This window comes from Taudactylus pleione, unplaced genomic scaffold (genome assembly GCF_031769625.1).
Source record: "Taudactylus pleione unplaced genomic scaffold, aTauple2 ptg000066l, whole genome shotgun sequence".
Taxonomy (NCBI): Eukaryota; Metazoa; Chordata; class Amphibia; order Anura; family Myobatrachidae; genus Taudactylus; species Taudactylus pleione.
The window spans coordinates 2,680,715-2,699,321 of NW_028284468.1; the positions used below are offsets into that span (position 1 = coordinate 2,680,715).

Consider the following 18,607-nt stretch of genomic DNA (forward strand, 5'->3'; position numbering starts at 1 on the left):
TCTCCCATAAGAGCGCTCACAACCCAGCCAGTGCACCATACTGAACTTCCCTTAAGAGTAGATTTTCCATATCATCCCATCAATTAGGTACACATATGAATTTCACTTTATTTTAATCAGCCACAGAGCCTGTGTAATTCATGAGTGTCCCAAATTAAAAGGGATAATATGGCAATCCTACTTAAGTGGGAAAACAGTCTATCCATTTCCTGGGCTGTCTGTTATTTGCATGGTCCTCCTCCAAGAAGGGGGTAGCTGTGATAGAAAATACCCACAAGATGGCACAGCCATATGACAGCGCAGCTACTGGCACCTTCTAAAGGGGTGGTGGTGCTTACCAACCAGCTACGCTGGCCCCCAAAGCAAGGACCATGACAGGAGAGTGAATAAAGTTCACTCCCCTGCTGGTTCAACAGCAACACCGCTCTCTAGTGCCGCTGGATCTCCTGATGTTGTGCTGCGTGTCACAGCACACATCCACCTAAAGTGGAAACAAAAAAAAGCTACAAATTAGCACTAATGAAAGGGCTGTCAGCACAGCCCCCTGCAAAACAGCCCAGCTCCCATGGGCACTTAAGTAACACAATACCAGGGTTTGCAGGGGGGGAGGAGCTTCTATCTTAAAGTTATAGTAGTATAATAAGTACCAGCTCCTCCTAACCCCTCTGACGACCCGTGGTGAGCAGGCAGGTGCAAATTCTGGATTTCTAGAGTGGGGTTCCAAATGCTTGATTTTAGCGCAAGTGTTGCCAGCAATTACAGTATGCCATTAGATGCAGCAGTAGTGCCAGTCCACCTGAGTTGAATGTTTTTCTGTTCCAAATGTGGTAACCATTCCAGAGTCCTGGGACCCTGTTCTGCGGAGCATTGGAATTAGTTGGGGATTCTTGGGGAGCAGCAGAAAAACCTACACCGGTCCTGGACATAAATACACATTGAATAGTGTATTTAATATAGTATTAAAAATGAACACCATTAATGGTCTATAGTATAGGCCAGTGGTTGTCAAACTCGGTCCTCAGGACCCCACACAGGTCACGTTTTGCAGGTCACCCAGCAGGTGCACAGGTGTTCTCATTACTCACTGACATATTTTAAAAGATCCACAGGTGGAGCTAATTATTTCACTTGCGATTCTGTGAGGAGACATGGAAAACATGCACTGTTTGGGGTCCTGAGGACCGAGTTTGAGAACCTGTGGTATAGGCTAAAATAATGAACTTTCTATATCATTCTGCATTTGCTATGGCAGTGTCCCCCAATTGGATGCAAAAGAAAAGGCATAAATAAACTTTGAAGCGTGGTGTCTCAGTGTCATAATGTCACATAGCTCCATACAGACCAGGCTTAAGGCTGAGTTCTTTAGAGGAATAGGTCCTGCCAAAAAAATGTTGCCCTTTCCCTTGTGGTAAAACAGCCCCCTGCTGAAAGCACTAGGGCTCTTCCCACACCCCTGGAGTGGTAAGTATGGAGTAATAGTTAATAGATATGTATTTTGCTTGCACATTATTGGTCTCACAAGCCTTGGTAATCCTATACTGTTTGGCTATGCTGATCTCTTACAGTACAGTACTAACAGATGCTTACAGTGCTTTGAACAATTCATGATCAAGGCACAATATGTAAGCTCCACTGGGAACAGGGACTGATGTGAATGACTGAAAATACTCTTTGAAAAAGCTCTCTGTGCGCTATATAAATGACTGATCAATCAAACAAAACCTGTAACCAGAATTTTCCTGTAAATGTGTGGCTAATGTGAGAAAAGCCTTCAGTTGCTTAGAGGTTACCTTGGGTTCCTTTGTGACCTTGCAAACTATTAGATGCCTTGCTCTTGGCGTGATCTTTGTTGGTCAACCACTCCTGGGGAGGGTAATAAATGGTCTGGAATTTCCTCCATTTGTAAACAATCTGTCTGACTGCTGATTGGTGGAGTCCAAAGTTTTTAGAGATAGTTTTGTAACCTTTTCCAGCCTGATGAACATCAACAACTCTTCTTCAGAGGTCCTCAGAAATCTCCTTTGTCCGTGGCATGATACACTTCCACAAACATGAGTTGTGAACATCAGACTAATAGTGGATACACCTGATTGTCATCCCATAGATTGAAAGTACCTGACTAATTTCACCTTCAAAATATCTGGTAAGCCTTAAGGTGCATACAAACACGATTTTTGGAACGATTATCGTTAACGAAATCGTTTATCGTTCAATCACTGTAAAAATCGTTCACTTTCTGAGTTAGAATGATGAACGATTATCGTTCATGCGCGTTCACATTTGTAGTTCAGTCAGACTGACCAACTGAACGATTTTCATTAAGGAAATATGCAAAAATCATTTGTAGTTCAAAAAAATCATTCATTACACTTTTAAAAATCTGACAGAAAATCGTTCATAAAATCGTTGGTAACAAAATCATTGTGTGTGTATGCAGCTTAAGGGTTCACACACTTTGCCACTCACAGATATTTTTTATTGAGTAAAATGATCTACTATCACATGAGCACGTCTACATTTTTGTGTCTCATTTGTTTGATTTGGTTCTTTATCTACTTTCAGGTGTGAAAATTGGAGGTACTTTTAGGCCAAAATTTCAGCAGAAATATAGAAAGTTCTGAAGGGTTCATCACACACTTTCAAGCATCGCTGTAGCTTAGCGTATCATAGGGAACAATTACAGGGCAGCTTTGTTTTTTAACTAAAATGTAAAATTTAGGTAGGATCTGCGTCGTAACTATGGATCCCGGCAGAAGCTATGCCCTCTCCACCTGACGTCACCAAGAGGGGGACGGTGCCACGATTGCTGGAAATGACAGCAATGACCAGAGCATCCTCAGGATGTGCCAGGGTACTGTAAGGGCAGCAGTGTGCACGTCTGATGCATCCTAAGGGCGCTCCAGGCGGCACTGCTGCAGAGACTCTGACTGCAGGGTGCCGTTCCAGCCACCCTGCCAGCCAGATGCAGGGACCGTGGGCCAGTGGCAGTGCCGCCCACAGGGCTCTGCACTCTGTGCTGCGCACCGCTCACACACCTCTAGTTAGGGCCCGGGGTAGGATATTCCCCTTCCAAGCTATACATTTCTCTTTTAAATCTGCCCCACCTGCTGTGCAACATGGTTTGCAAAATTGCAAATTGCTCCCATTATCATCATCATTGTGTAATATATGGCGGTATGATTACTGAATGGGATCATATGAATGTTGGACTCATTACTTTAATTTAGTTTTGCTTGTTTATAAATGTAGGTTTATTACACATTGCTGAATGACATGCTGCCTAAAAATAATACACCCTTCAGTATAAAGGACCAAAGATAATACACTAATTGCAAACATTTGCTCATTTCTAGAGACAGGACCAGATTTAAGAAAATAAATGTGCACATAGGTCAAATTAGGTACCAGCACGTAGTATGGGCATAGATGCCTACTGTCCATCTGCTGAACGGAGATGGTCGTGGCTAGATTATGGAGGGGACATGGCTAGTGCCAGGGTCCAGCCCCCTCCAAATACACTCTGACTACTGCACGTGCCACTGCATAGTCAATCAGGACAATGCAGTCCCTATCGTGGTGGGGGGGGACCAAAACCTCAAATCAGGACTGTCTGAGCGAAATTGGGGCCATTGGGAGGAATGTAGATGCACTTGCTCAGCACAAAAATGTACAAAGTTATTTAGTTGATAACTATAATATACCGTCTACAAGTAATAACATTCCCCTATCAAGTAAATAATGTTGGAAAATATGTTAAACTTCAGTGTGAATTAATTTCACCTTCAAATTACAATGGAAGCTAGGCAGACTTCCACTTTTGTAACTGGTCATAACATACATAATGCGAACCATTTACAAAACATGGAAAAAGCAGCCACGTCATAGGCAAACGCAGGGGGGGTTTCCATCTGCCTGGAAACCCCCCTCTCCAGCCCACACCATGACCACAATAGAAATAGTAATATAATAGATTGTTACTAGTGCGTGTTCTTCTCAGTATCACAAATGAAATAATTGGCACCACCTGTGGATCTTTTAACATGTATCAGCCAGTAATAAATAACATTTGCACCAACTAGAAGATCTGGAAAACATGCACTGTTAGAGATGCACTGCTATAGAGACCAAAATGTATATATACTGTATGTCCAGGGCAGTGCTAGGTTCTAAAATTAAGCCTTTGGAAACCCCCCTCTACAAATCCTGCGTTTGCCACTGCACGTGGCACAAAAACAGCTATTTATCAACAGTTGTGGGGTTTTTTTGTTAGCATGGCAACATCATTTTGTTATTTTGAGGGGAACAAATGTCCCTTCTGGATGTAAGATCTGGACAGACATGAGCCAATCAGGTCTTATTAAGCAGAACATAGGATTGCTGCTACAGTGTAATGCAACACATTCTAAACACAAATGCAAAATCATCATCTCAATTTGCCGGACAGAATATTTAGGGCTGTCATTGATGTTCTAGTTGGTATCCACAGGCCTTTTATACAACTGAATCTAGATAAAACTTGGAAATCACAAAACTATCATAAACACCATTTACTCTGTAACTTGTACAAGGCATGTGTTATCGTATATAAACAAATGTAAATCTATTGTCCCCTTAACTCTTCTATAAATATATTGCGCCTGCCAGGAAAAGTACTGGATGAGCACCACAGAGAGCAGACTGCGTGCGCTTGGTGGACAGTCAGGTGCCCATTGCAGCGCCTTGGATATTTTTTATATTAATTTGTCAATGACCCCAGGGGTATATTTACTAAAGGTCTATTTTAATCAATCAAAATCGATTAACATCGATGTTGTGTTTCTGGGGTTAAATCACACAATTACTAAATGAAAATTTTTTGATTTAGCTTTGTAAGTATTAGTAAATGTGTGATTTAGCCCCAGAAACACAACATCGATGTCAATTGATATTAAACAGATTAAAATCAACCTTTAGTAAATATACCCCCCAGTGTTTTGAAACATCATTCCAAAAAGTATCATGCGCAAAAAATGTTGATTTAAAATCCTCCACACAAACTCTACATAAGCAGTGTTAAAAAATAAATAGTTTTTACTGACATTTTTTTTTTTGCTTTATCAGATTAGGACAATACAACACAAGTGAAGAGCAAAAGATCACAGAGTAACAGACTAGGATTTGGTCCCATTGTGAAAGTAACAGTCTATGTTGGTGGAATATACCAGGGGAGTGCCAAAGTTAGCTCCATTTGTATACCAGTGAAAACAGTGTTACTGCTGTTTATACTATGTGTAAAAGGACACAATGGAAGACTCCTAGTGTATCCATTGAAACCATAAGATGGACTTTAAATTTGGTCTTTGCAAGGTTATAGCCTCAGACATGTTTATACACTGCAGTGCTTCTGCTACACTGTACACACATGGTGTACTAACAATGTATCACTGTACAGCACATAATCCATATTTCCATCCACCACCCAGTACACACAAACACTATACACATAGGAGTTATTACTAGTGGGAATTGTGCAGCAACTAAGGTGCATTTATATCCAGTCTCATCACATAACACAAAGCTGCCAAAGTATTTTCATCATTGCCAGTGTTGTATTAAATAGCTTAAGCAAGAAGGTGATGCCAAATGCACAAAAAGAGGTGGTGTGTAGTATCATCAATCAGGCACTCATAGCAAAAATCAGACCCCATATAAAACTTTGGTACAGTCTAGGATATAGGACACAGGCTTCAGCTCAATAAAGTCCCCAGGATGACCTGCACATAATGCTGGTTGATTCATTCTATGCAAACAACTCAGTCTAGGCCATCTGAGAAGTCATCATTACATCGAGTGCCAGGGAGGGTCAGGGCAGCAAGGCGATAGAGCATTGCTATCCAAGGGAATAAGACAATCATGGGGTATATTGGGAGTCAGAACACAATCTGCCCTAACAGTTTGTGGTCAATAAAAAAAAAAAAAATGTGTAAATGCATTAAAAAAAAAAAACATACATTGCTCAATAACATATGATAATTGTTTTAAAAATATATAAATATTATAGTAAAACATTTGAAAAATAGCTTTTGTATAAAGGGGGGCACACAATTATAAAATCCCTTTATTATCATAGTGTTTTGAATTTGATCTATAGCCCTCTACTAATTGAATGTGATAATCAGGCTATTGGGAATCATTTTGAAAATCGATAATCCAGATTTTTACTCTGTGTTCGTGTGAGGAGGAGAAAACATAAAAACCCTTCAAAAGTAAAATAAATAAATGACAATAAAGTGGTTGCCCACATTTCCCACCGCTGACCATTTAAAAAATAATTAAATAAATGGCACAAGATCCAGCCACTGTTTCTGAAGGATCGTGCAGACACAGTGGACATGGAATATTAAAGTAACATTACAGAGATATGAAGGAAGTAAATCAAATTGTTCACGTCTAGACAAGACACGGTGGAATATCGGATGTCCAGAGAGGAGTAGTGAGTACAGACAGAACCTGCAGCTGAGTTAGTTTGCCATTGATAATGAGGAGTTCTTTGTGTTACTGAGGGATGGTGTGAGAGAGTCTGAGAAGATGTTCAGAGCCGGCTTTAATCACACGATTCCATGATCCCGCTGAGCTCCAGCTCCTGGATGGTCTCTGTGTACTCTGCACAATCAGCGCCTCTCTCCTTACAGAAAACGCAGCTCTGAAATACATCAATACCATTATTTTAATCAAAATGAACCAGTAGTAAAAAACACAAAACTAAAACGACAAACTAGGACAATAATAGGTAAACTGCTGTGACACGTAAATGGATAATTGAACTGGGAAAGAGGAAATGCTGAACATTTTGGAGATGTCAAGTCTCACTCTCTGTTGTCTTATATGTGCAAACCAATGTGTCTTCTATAATTCAGAGCTAATACAATAGTGTATTTAATAGGATGGTACCTAGTTATGATCTGCTTTTTACATCGGTACAAAGGTTTTTTTTTTTCTGGTTTAGTTTTATTTTTTTGCTACTTGACCAGAGTGTTCAAAAGGGATTTTCCTTTGTCCGCTGTGCAATGACTGCCTCGCTCTCCTGTGCACTTGGCCATAAATGGATCATTCTAGAGCTCCTTCTTTCTTATGCACAGCTTGGGATGCAGGAAAATATTGTGAAAATGATGTGAAATGATCTCCTTAAAAGTAAAAATGTCTTTAAAGAATATAACTGGCACTAAGCTGGGATAGCAATATGAAGAGAACACCAGATCTCCAACACATGAAAGCTGTCAAGAGCAACTAATGAATGTTTAAAAATGAAGGTACAAGGTACTTTGTGTTGTAGACAATTGACCCACTTACATTTTTTGCCTATAGAGATTTTGCTTAGTCTCAATAAATAAAGCGTTAAAGACCGCAACGTTTAATTATTTGCCTTTCTGATGTTATGTATTGTTGTTCTATAATTCTCGTATTTCACTTTATATAAGAAGTCCAATGTCTTACGCTGGGTTCACACTTAACAAATATATCTGCAGATGATGGTTGTTCATACGCACTGAACCATCATCTGTCTCCTGTGCGTGTGTATTGCTGGCCATGGGGCATGTCATGCCCCTCTCCCAATGGCCTCTGCAGTCAATATATATTGGGCATCGGCTGTGCAGCACAGCTGACGCAATGTGTCTGGACGACGTCGATCACAGACATATCGCTGGTGCACACTGGCCAACGCACACAAGATAAATTGGCCGATCAATTGATCGCCCAATAAATCTGCCAGTGTGTACCCAGCATTAGGCTGCGTACACACCTATAGATTGATCTGTCTGGTAGGAAGGAAAATCTGGTAATGGTGAATGGGAGCAAATAACAATAAAAATTTGCTACCCAACACTGGAACATGGACCAGATTTTCCTTCCCACCAGACAGATATATCTATAGGTGTGTACGCAGCATCAAGGGAAGCATCAAGGGAGAAATAGGAAAGTCCTTGAAAAATATGTTATGTGAGGGCAGATATACAGCTTATACAGAGTCCTGTCTAAGCTACACTTCTGATCACCATATTTCCGAAAGAAGAAAAACCGGGTACCTGAATAGCTTGGGATGGTATTGGAATCACACTTCTGAGCTGAACGTCAACAAAAACTGCAAATCATTTTACTGGTGGGGAAAACTACTAGTCCTGAATGGAGCTCAAAGTTCATTAACTTATTATCAGTGATGTGCTGCTGGCCATCGCTGTGATGTTTGGCTGCACACATCTGCGATGTTGCCATTTGCGGTGTGCTGTTCCAGAATGGCACGGTGTGGTCACTGGGGTCTATTCATGCAAAACCTGAAGTGGCTACCGAATAATATTACTATATACATCGCACTACATTGATGTGATATTTAGTGACATTTTGTAGCTATATACAGTATGTACACTTACCTGTCCGGTGACGTCCTACGGTAAATGGCCCCTCGACAAACACAGCAAATACAGACATAATGGGAGTTCAATATTTCTTCCCACTGCGCATGCGCCGGCATCTGAGAGCAGGGGATGCAGTTTATTTGCCGGCGTCCGGCATGCCGAACGTCGGAATCCCGACACTGAAAGCCCGGTCTCTTTAGTACAGACACCAAAACGATGCTGGTCTACAGAGGGCAGAGTAAGAGTCTGGTCAACCTGAGATGGCGTAATCTGTACGCAGCAGAAGAACAGACAGCGGAGCTTTCCATTCTTCTATGAATTTCACTCACCATATAAAAGTATGGCGATGCGATGCAAACACAAAGCAAGGATGCCACTGGAGAAGGAAAAACCTTCTACACAGTAACCCACTGTATGAATTGACAAAAGCCATGTTTTCAGCTAAACAGGGCTTTTCCCTGCTCTATGACTAGATCCCATTGTGTTAATTGATTTGCCCCCATATAGTAAAACAACCAGCCGCTGGAACTAGTGTTCCTTGTAATTCCAACCAAAGCCTTATCCTTGTGGCAGGTCGCACAGCTCACCAGTGTTCTCCCTCGAAATTCCTCAAAGCAGAGCGTCACAATAAGGCAGCTCGTGGTGCGGTGGTGTTAAGACGTGGGTCGGGAGGGGTGGACTGAACTCCGCAACAGGAGGCAAGCAGCAACCTACCCTCCACCCTGGCATCACACCCACTGACTCGGGCAGGAGAGGGGGAGGCTGCGAGTCCGCATTGCCTGCAGCCCATCTTCAGTGCAGGGTAAGCTGGGGCAGAGTTGGAGAGGCCGGCTGTTATCCACCCTCTGGAGAAGCTTCCCTGCACAGTGAGCTCAACTGCTCATTGCCCCCTTTACGGGCTGGTGCCAGCGCACTCGGCAAGCGTGGCCGGCCCCGAAAGGTGTAAGGCAAAAAGGCCCAGGGTAGAAAATTTCTCACTTTATAGCACATTTCCGTTTTAATTCACAGTTATAGGCAAATACTTCTAGGGCTTCTCACATGATCTGTATGCCTGTTCTGGGGTCCCCTCTCCCATGCCTCTATAAAGTGATGATCAAATCACTCAGGAGTCTGTTATACAAGACTATGCTCTGCCATTTTGGCAACACCCTACAGTTACACATTTTTAGGACTTTAGGAGTGTAATGAAAGATCTATATATAGGAATAGCAAATAGTGGTTGCTAAGAGCAACTCAATAGTCTTTCACAGGTGCATAAAATTGAGGGGTTCAATCCAGACTACAAAAGAAAAACAAACAAACAAAAACACATGTCCTCAGCACACTGCAATAGCCCAGCAATACGATTTGAATACTACATGGTAATAGAAATACAGAGATCTTTGTTGCATATATTTGCAAATATATGTTTAAGCATCAGGCCGTGTCAAGGAGTCTCTGAACTGATAGATAGATAGTCTATAAATAACACAAAAGTGGCTTAAAGGTAAGCTAGTTTAACCATCAAGGTATATGTTAAAGCCTAAATCAGATATTTACTGATCCCTAACATAACCCATAGTAGTAATAACTGTACAGCCCATAATTCCTTCATGTACTGGCTACAGGACCCTACATACAAGCCAATCTCCACCTGCCACCACTGTGTGTACATCTCTCAAGCCCAGCTGGCTTCACACAGGCACAAAGACGTCCACCCTGTCCTGGGCAGACTCTGCTATTTTCAGAACAGGATTTATCCTTTAGCCAATTATAGAAACTGCTGAGGACAATCCGATTAGCAAATTAACTAGCAGAACTTTGCTTACATTCCTGCTGGAGTCCAGAATCTGACTCACAGAAGTCATCTTAATGTATACTCAGAATTTATAAGTCTTGTGAGCATTAAGATTTTTCACCATCTTGTTTCTAATACATCTAGTTTCTTCTCTGGATTGTATGGTACAAATTCCATAATAACAAACAACTCCATATCCTGATTGCAGGTCCAGCCTTTGTACGCATATCTTCTCAGCCACACCAGCCGACAAGCAAGGCCCTCCTTACATGCACAATCACGCAAGCTCCTAGAACAGTTTATGTTTCAATGTTCCTCATTTCATCCATGAAATGTAAATACACAATTAATTTACACGACATCACCTACAGAAGTTTGTCACCTAAAGGTGCATACACACGTAACGATTTTGTAACCAACGATTATCTGTCAGATTTTCCCTTGAAAAAGTGAACGATTTTTTGAAGTGTAATAAACGATTGTTACAACGATGAACTAAAAATGTTCCTTCCCTTAATGAAAATCGTTATGTTGGTCAGTCTGAAATGAACTACAAACTACAAACGGGAGTGCGCTTGAATGATTTTCGTTCATTGTTATAACGCAGAAATTGAACGATAATGACGTCGTTATAGTTAATTCGTTACGTGTGTATGCACCTTAAGGATGACAACTGAAAAGCAAGTTTACAAGGAAATAAACTGCAAGGCCTGATTCGCAGTCAGAACAATCTCTCCTCATGGGTGTAAAATAGCGATTTTTACCATACAGCGCATGCGCCAAAGCGAATTTCCTCACTGTTGCATACCTGTGATCAATTCAGTCGGCCAGATCTCGCTTTGCGTGAAATGGGCTGAAACTGGAATCCGGTTTCCGGTGGATCTCTTGGACCTAGAAGTGCTGATACTAATAACGGTTGCAGCGTTTGGCGTAAAGGCAATGGGCGGCAGGGAGTCACACGGATTCTCGCACTAGCGCTATGGAATCTCACATTAGCATAAGTAAGGCCGAAGTCTGTACAATTATGGTCCATAATAAGTTTGGTACATAAACCAACCATCCATGCCAAGGAATTTCTAAGAAGATGGTATCTAGCGAATAGCAACCATACTGGTTTACTAACTCAATGAGAGTAACTACATTGGTTAGCATACATATTAGACAAAGGAAAGCAGTTGTACAAGGCTATCTTCCAAAAAGTGGTCATCCCAGGGTCATGTGCTTTATGCCCTGGGCATCCTCCCGGAAAGCAAGAGGACATTATAAACTACGAAAGTTTTTTTTTACGTTCAAAGTATCCTGTTACTCTCGCAGCTTAGAGGTCTAGGTAAAAAGGAAGTAACAGGGTTTAACAATTCCATATACTCACTGTCACCTCGATAGCCCCTGGGAGCCCTCCTCTCTGTATCCAAGAATGAATCTCTCCCAATTCTTTCCACTGATCATCAGTGAAACGAGGCTGAAACTTCTGCATGGATTTCAGTTGATCACGGTCCTCTCTGAGAACCACATCCACGTCCCTGATAATGAACATTTGACAGACACATAGTTATATGTTGACAAACGTGACATATGCACAAGCATACTTCAGGATTTTGACGACCTCTTCAAGAAGATTCAGAAGGCCAATAGTATAGTGCCCAATCATGACAAGAGTCTTACATCCTAAAGGAACTTGATAATGATAACCCATTCGAATGAATGGAAAATCCATTTTAAAATATATTGAAAGTAAAAACATTGCTAGCCCCAGTTATATTGGAGATCTAATCCCCAAACACTCACGGTAGTGATATTTGGTAGGTCATCATGACATTTTCATCTGCGTTGGCAGCTAGAAGCCACATCGGGTCTTGAAGGACATATTTCATAACAGGCTCCCCACTGGCAACGGTTGACCCTCGCTTTTTTTGATTGTTTTCTGAAGAGTCAACACTGCCAAAGTACTTGCTGCTGTGGCTCGTCTGACTACTCCCTGCAGCAAAAAAGACAAATTAAGGTTAATAAACACTTAGTGACACTTCCAGAGATTTAGATACTGTATAGTTAGTTTATAGCAGAACACTTTCACAAGTGCTATAACATACACACCTGTCTGACTCCCAGATGTCATGTTTCCACGGAATCCCGAGGTCTGGAATTCTGAAACTGCAGAAGACACTGAACCGGTTCCAGAAAATGTATCTTCTTGCAGTAGTATATCCATAAGGTCACTGCCAGTAGAGACAGCATCACTAGTGTTGTCATCTGCAGGGGAACCCGCCTGTGAGATACGCTGAGGGATTAGGAGGGGGAGATGCACATTACCCAACTGAGTACAACATATATTAAAGCACACCCTATGTAAGGTAACTAATATTATAACTACCAGCTCAGGATCTTCGAAGGGTTGAGGCATGAATGTACTGTTCAAGGCACCTCCAACACCTGTGCCTCCCTCTGAAAGGTCAGTCTTTAGTGACTCTTCCAACTGCAACAAGTTCAGCTGTAGAGGTGAGCTGCAGCGAGACTGGAACAGAGGGGGCGACGGAGGATCTTGCAGAGTGGAGGAGTGAGAGATTCCTTCCTTATGCTTTAGTTCACTCTGTGGCATTGGATATGAAAAAGGCTGCACAGTGCAAGAGCTGGACTGAGGAGCTACAGGCTGCGGAATAGGGATGGGAGGCTGTGGAATAGGGAAAGCAGGTTGTGGGACAGAGAATGTAGCATTTGAAACAGTGAAGGTCGGCTGCGGAGTATATAATGAAGGCTGAACTGGAAAAGGATGTTGGGGTGCTGCCCCAGGATAAACAGTTGTCGGTAAACTAGAGGGATACATATAATCAGGTAGAACAAGAGCTACCATGGGTGACATTAGAGGGGTATGGAAAGGCTGCATGTTTGAGGTGGTACCATGCAGGGTCTCAGTTGGCACAGGGATTTGGGGTGAAGGGAAGATGGGCAAAGAATAAGCAGGCAACACCGGATATGGCAGTGGAGGATAACTAGCATGTGAATTGTCAGACTGGGACCAGGCGGTGGTGTTGAGGCCAGGAAGAGGGCAGCGATGGGGCTGTGGAATGCCATAGCTGCTGCTGTCCCACGATTCTGGCCGGACACGTTTTACTTTAGCCTTCCGTGCCTTCCCGCTTCGCCTCATGGCAGCATCTGCGCCCTGTGGGCCATGTGATCTCAGGGCTACAAGCAGAGGAAACCTTTATTTTTAAATAATCAATGATTTTGTGATTTGTGCTAGTCATATTCAGTGAGTCAATCTTTCCATTAAAGTGACAACTCAAACAGACTTGTTCTCGTACAAGAATATCCTTTCCAAGGTATCCACAAAACCCTCTAAGCTGTATGGTCATCTCATCTTGCCAATATCATCATGGCCCTCACTCAAACCACTATCCATCCGATAACCCACTCGCTCTTGCCAGATCCCTTAATGCTCACCTCCCGGCCGCTCATGCATGTAGCTATTGCACCTAGTCTGGAAGGCACTTAGCCTCTTGACATCCATGAAGCCATTGAGAAAATCGTTCTCCTCTCTGTAAGTGTGAGCCACCAGCACTTTCTTGGTTAGCCCCAGCTGTTTATATGGCTCCTTCTCTGTGTTTCCTGGCGGAACTTCAGCAGAATGTAAAGGCCCATCCTCCAATTCTAAGTAGCATAAAACAAGTAAAAATAAAAGTTATAAAACACACCCATCCAAATTCTTTCCTGATAAAATGATACGGCCAAGTTTAGGCACATCTTAACTTGTGGTGAAAAATAATGAGTGGGATAAAGGAACACTGATCCTAGAACACAAGTTGGCTTATATAATGGACCCACTCATATCATCCACAAATACAGATATTAAAGCTTCAGATTTTTTTATGCAAAGCTAGGAACACACCTGAACAATCGGCGATCTTGCAATGAAGGATACGATGTAATGATATATTGTGCCCACGTCCACACTGCACGATCGGACGTATGACTGCACAATATATCATTACAGCATTAATGTTAGCGAATCGCATCGTAAGTTCCACCATCCCATCTGAAGTGCAGCGTATCAGATGGGAAGATGTGACCACACAATACACCAAATGATGAATTGTGTGTACTCACTATACAATGGTCATTGCAATCCATCGCAGATCGCAAGTTTGGTCAATATATATCGATTAGTGTGTACCCACTTTCAGTCTACATGTGTGTTAGGTTTAGTAATCCTTTAATGCACTAACACTGTTTATATGTCTACAACTTGTTAGCCCAACCATCAGGTTTACCTGGACTGAGTATACAGTATATAGAGACAGATGCACAGTGTGAAGTAAATTGTGTACATTTCCAAATGCATACAGCCCTCCATTGGCAGTACTACCCCTGGTTTACTACTAGTCACTAGCACCCAGGTGTACAGCCATCCGCCTTATAGTAGGCACAAAAGATACAAATCATACTGCTTACATGTTAGTCTGCATGTGTGACATTTGTATGAACATGCACTGAGGACGCCTACATGGGAACTCCTATTCCCACCCCATTCCGCCTCTTTGGTCTGAAGTGTAGATGTGTGTTCCTGCATTTTCTGATGTGCAGTTCACATTCCCCCCTATACACTACGCAAACCAGCTCTGCATTAGCACCTTCATGTTTATAGGTAACCGTACCAATAATATAGATGCTGGAAAATCATTTAACTGTAAAGTCGTGTAAAACTGGAATAATCTACTTTTGGTGCAGAAACCCCAAAACGTGCTGCAAAAATGCTTTTCTGTCCTGAGAAAGTCATTTTGCTACTAGTGTAAAACTAGATGAGTCCTGAAGCAGATAAATGCATAGAGAATAGAATCTTTCTTTTACATGTGCTCTTTTCCTTATAATAATGGACTTTAATGTATGCACTAAGCACCAGTCTAAAATGTTATCAAGATGATCTGTCAATATGCTGATCACAACAAAATAAATAGGAATTAAATACACAAACTGCAAACATCTTGAAGTCAAAACAAACACTAAACAATTTGTAGGGGAAAGGATGTATTCAGACAACAAACCCCACTGGAACATATTGCAGTTTTATCAGAATTTCATAGCAAATTACCCTATTACACGCTTAGCATTGCAGGCAAACTACATGTGAGTGGCAGCCTATGGCATAGCGTGTGAAATAACTTCACCTCTACAGGAGGCAGTGGCGTTACTAAAAGGAGTGGGGGGGTCAAGCAGGGCAGGTTGCCCTGGGCACCATCGGACCAGCGGTGCAGGACACTGTGGTCAGTGTAGTGCTGACTGGAGTTCGGTCAGCACTACATAGTAGGCGGCTGTGTGTTTGTCTGACTCTCATTGGCTGCTAAATAAAACAGACTCTCATTGACTGCCGCGCCCACTGCCGGAGCCGGGCTGGAGCTCCATCTTCCGGGTCCCGCAGTGGGTGATGGTGGGAGAAAGGTCATGTCGTCAGAGCGGGCCGGCCCAGGAGGTCGGAGGAGCGGACTGCAGCGGCAGCAGGAGCCGGAGCGGGGATTCAGGTGTTTTTTTTATTAATCTTTTCGTCTATGTGTGTCTTTGTCTGCACTACTGGGGGCACTGCATTGGGGGGGGGGGTTCTACTACCGGGGGAATTATATTAGGGGCTTACTACTGGGGGCACTGCACAGGGGTGATCACTACTAGGGGCACTGCACAGGAGGGAACTCTACTGGGGGCACTGTATAAGGGGCACTGCATAGGGGGGTAACACTGGAGGCACTATATGGGGGCTTACTACTGGGGGCACTGCATAAGGGGGACCACTACTGTGGGCACTGTATAAGGGGCACTAATGGGGGGCTGCATAAAGGAGGGGATCACTACTGGGGGCCTGCCCAAAAGGTGGACCACTACCACTACTAGGGGCACTGTATAAGGGGCACTACTGGGGGCCTGCATAAGAGGGACCACTACTGGGGGCATTGCAAACTGGGGGTACTGTATAAGGGTATACAATCGGGAAGCCAGCTGCCTTAATACCGGCAGCCGGCTTCCCGACTGTCATATGCCGGCGAGGGATGAAATGCCGGGCGTCTAGGATGAAGACGCCTGACATTTCCCCGACAGCGGGAGAAAGGCGCCCGGCATCCCGATCGAAGGGATGCCGGGCGCCGCGAGCGGACAGCTGCGGGTGGGAGGGTTAGGTTTAAGGCACCCGGGGGGGACTTATGGTTAGGTACTCCCCTGGGAGGGCTAGGGTTACGCTAGGGAGAGTGAGGGTTAGGCACCCCTGGGGGGGACTTAGGTTTAGGCAGCGGGGAAGGGGGAGGTTAGGGTTAGGCACTTGGGGGGAAGGTTAGGGTTATGCACCCCTAAGGAGGGTTTGGGTTAGGGGGTTTGGTTAGTTAGTACTTACCTATCCACGATCGGGATTTCCAGCGCTGTCAGGCCTCTGCTGCCGGGAACTCTGCTGATGTCGGCCAGGCGCCGCCGGGAATCGAACCGCCTGTATAAGGGACGCTGCATTAAGGTGCATATGGAATGGAAAGAAATGTTCCCAGAGTGACGAGAAAGGGGTGTGTGTCATGTTGACACGCCCCATTTTTCAGTGACCATGCCCATTTTTCGGCACATAGGGAGGGGGCTCCATTTTTCAATATGCCCTGGGCTCCAAATACCCTTGTTACGCCACTGTCCGGAGGCAAAAATTAAGCTATGCTGCCACATACAATCCGGTGCAGTATACAAGTTGTATTCAGATAGTATGTACCCATTTCTGGCTGCAGCTTCTTGTCTCCCACATGTACGATTGTGCTGCTGTAGCTGCAATGGCTGGTCAGCGATGCCACACTCTCAGCCTTGGCAGCCAAAGATAGTTGTGTGACAGCAGGACTAGGAACAGGCATAGAAGTGAGGGACGGGTGTGGTAGAGAGCCTGGCACAGACTGGCAGGTGGTGGCAGGTCCAGAAATGGGAGCGGAGCTTGGCACCCCATCAAATGGTTTAACTACAGAATGCGCAGCAGAACCTGCCAAAGACAGAAGGAATGGACTGTGGGCAAATGTTTGTGCATCATCTCTAACAGACACTGGGCATCTGGATATCACGTAACATATAGACAAGATCAGACCTACTGTATAGTTTGCTTATTTTAATGTAGCATAAATGAACAGTGCAGTATACATAGCTTACCAATTCCCAGCCTTGCTGCTCTTACTATGCTATATTTTGGCTCCTGGGACAATGACAAAAAGTGACCCCTGGGGGGAGATGCACTAAGCTTTGGAGAGTGATAAAGTGGAGAGTGATAAAGTACCAACCAATCAGGTCCTAACTGTCAGAGTTTGAAAAATGACAGGTAGGAACTGATTGGTTGGTACTTTACCACTCCCCCCAGGATATTAGCGAGATCGTTGAACGAACTGAAATCCCAGAAAAATAACTTAGCGGAAACTTCTTATCTATCACCATTACAAATGTGGCAGCAATCAAGTGGCCAATGCCCCAATAGGTTATCCTTTATGGCCTACATAAACTTACCCATGTGCCTTCCTTGCGGACCTCCCTGATCTTGCATTTGGACTCGGTCATCAGAAGAAACCAATTTGCATTTTTCAGTGACCAAACCACTACAGCTCTCCAGGTATCTAAAAGCAAATTAAATAGCAAATAGACAAAAGAACGGGCCATTTTCTGTTGTGCACCTCTATTAGGCTAGCGTCAATTACTACTGTTAAATCTAATAAACACATACACGCGCACAGTCTATAGGAAATCTGATCAATTAAAATTACCATCTAGTACATAACTAATCCAAACAGTCCATGTTCACGGAAGAGGCTGTGCTCACCTGATAACACTGTCCAGGCAGCTTATCTGCTGGTAAGAGTAGGGCTGTTTTACTGGTAGCTGCGCACAGCACGGAGAGCCAGCAGCGCCCGACGATCCCTCACCATCGATGGCCTTACTGCAACAATTCCCACCTGGTAATACAAATCTGTAATTAGGCTCCCTCCTCTCCCCGGAAAGTGTCTCTTCCCATCCAAACGTCAAATGTTCTAGTAGCTACATATAACAGTACTACCTATAATGAACTATAGGATGAATTTTATGGCTTCAGCAGATCACACGGATGTCCTTCATTTAAATATCAAAGCCCCAAATTAGTTCCAAAGAGACGTCCATAAATATTGCCACAGTCTTCTCATTGTCACGTACATTACTGACTTCTGTTCTTAGTGTTTCCTATATCAGTTTTTAATCTATAGAAGGTTGTCACTACTAAGCATGTTCCCATCCCAAAGTATCTTCCCATAAAACATGTTACATATCTCAGAGAACTGCACTTCCTATCGAGTATGTTGTAATTATAAGGCCTTGTACCTAGAAACACTATGATGCTGGCTGACAAAGTAATACCACTGCCAGCCAGCCTTATTCATCATACTGATAAATAAGGACACACATTTCTAAAATCTCATCGCTGAAGTTT

General features: G+C 43.3%; 1 protein-coding gene across 1 annotated transcript in view; it reads right to left on the reverse strand.

Moving 5' to 3' along the window:
• Positions 1–5,052: 5,052 nt before the first annotated feature.
• The window catches only part of PER2 (period circadian regulator 2), a 43,375-nt gene continuing 29,820 nt past the window's right edge, over positions 5,053–18,607 (reverse strand). Inside the window, exons 17-25 of the mRNA XM_088466467.1 lie at positions 17,966–18,098; positions 17,656–17,762; positions 16,886–17,143; positions 13,603–13,809; positions 12,536–13,344; positions 12,259–12,442; positions 11,953–12,142; positions 11,537–11,687; positions 5,053–6,682 (exon numbers count right to left, since the gene is read on the reverse strand). Of these exons, the coding sequence (XP_088322593.1) occupies positions 6,584–6,682; positions 11,537–11,687; positions 11,953–12,142; positions 12,259–12,442; positions 12,536–13,344; positions 13,603–13,809; positions 16,886–17,143; positions 17,656–17,762; positions 17,966–18,098 (2,138 nt within the window). The 3' untranslated portion in view covers positions 5,053–6,583. The remainder of the gene's footprint in view (positions 6,683–11,536; positions 11,688–11,952; positions 12,143–12,258; positions 12,443–12,535; positions 13,345–13,602; positions 13,810–16,885; positions 17,144–17,655; positions 17,763–17,965; positions 18,099–18,607) is intronic.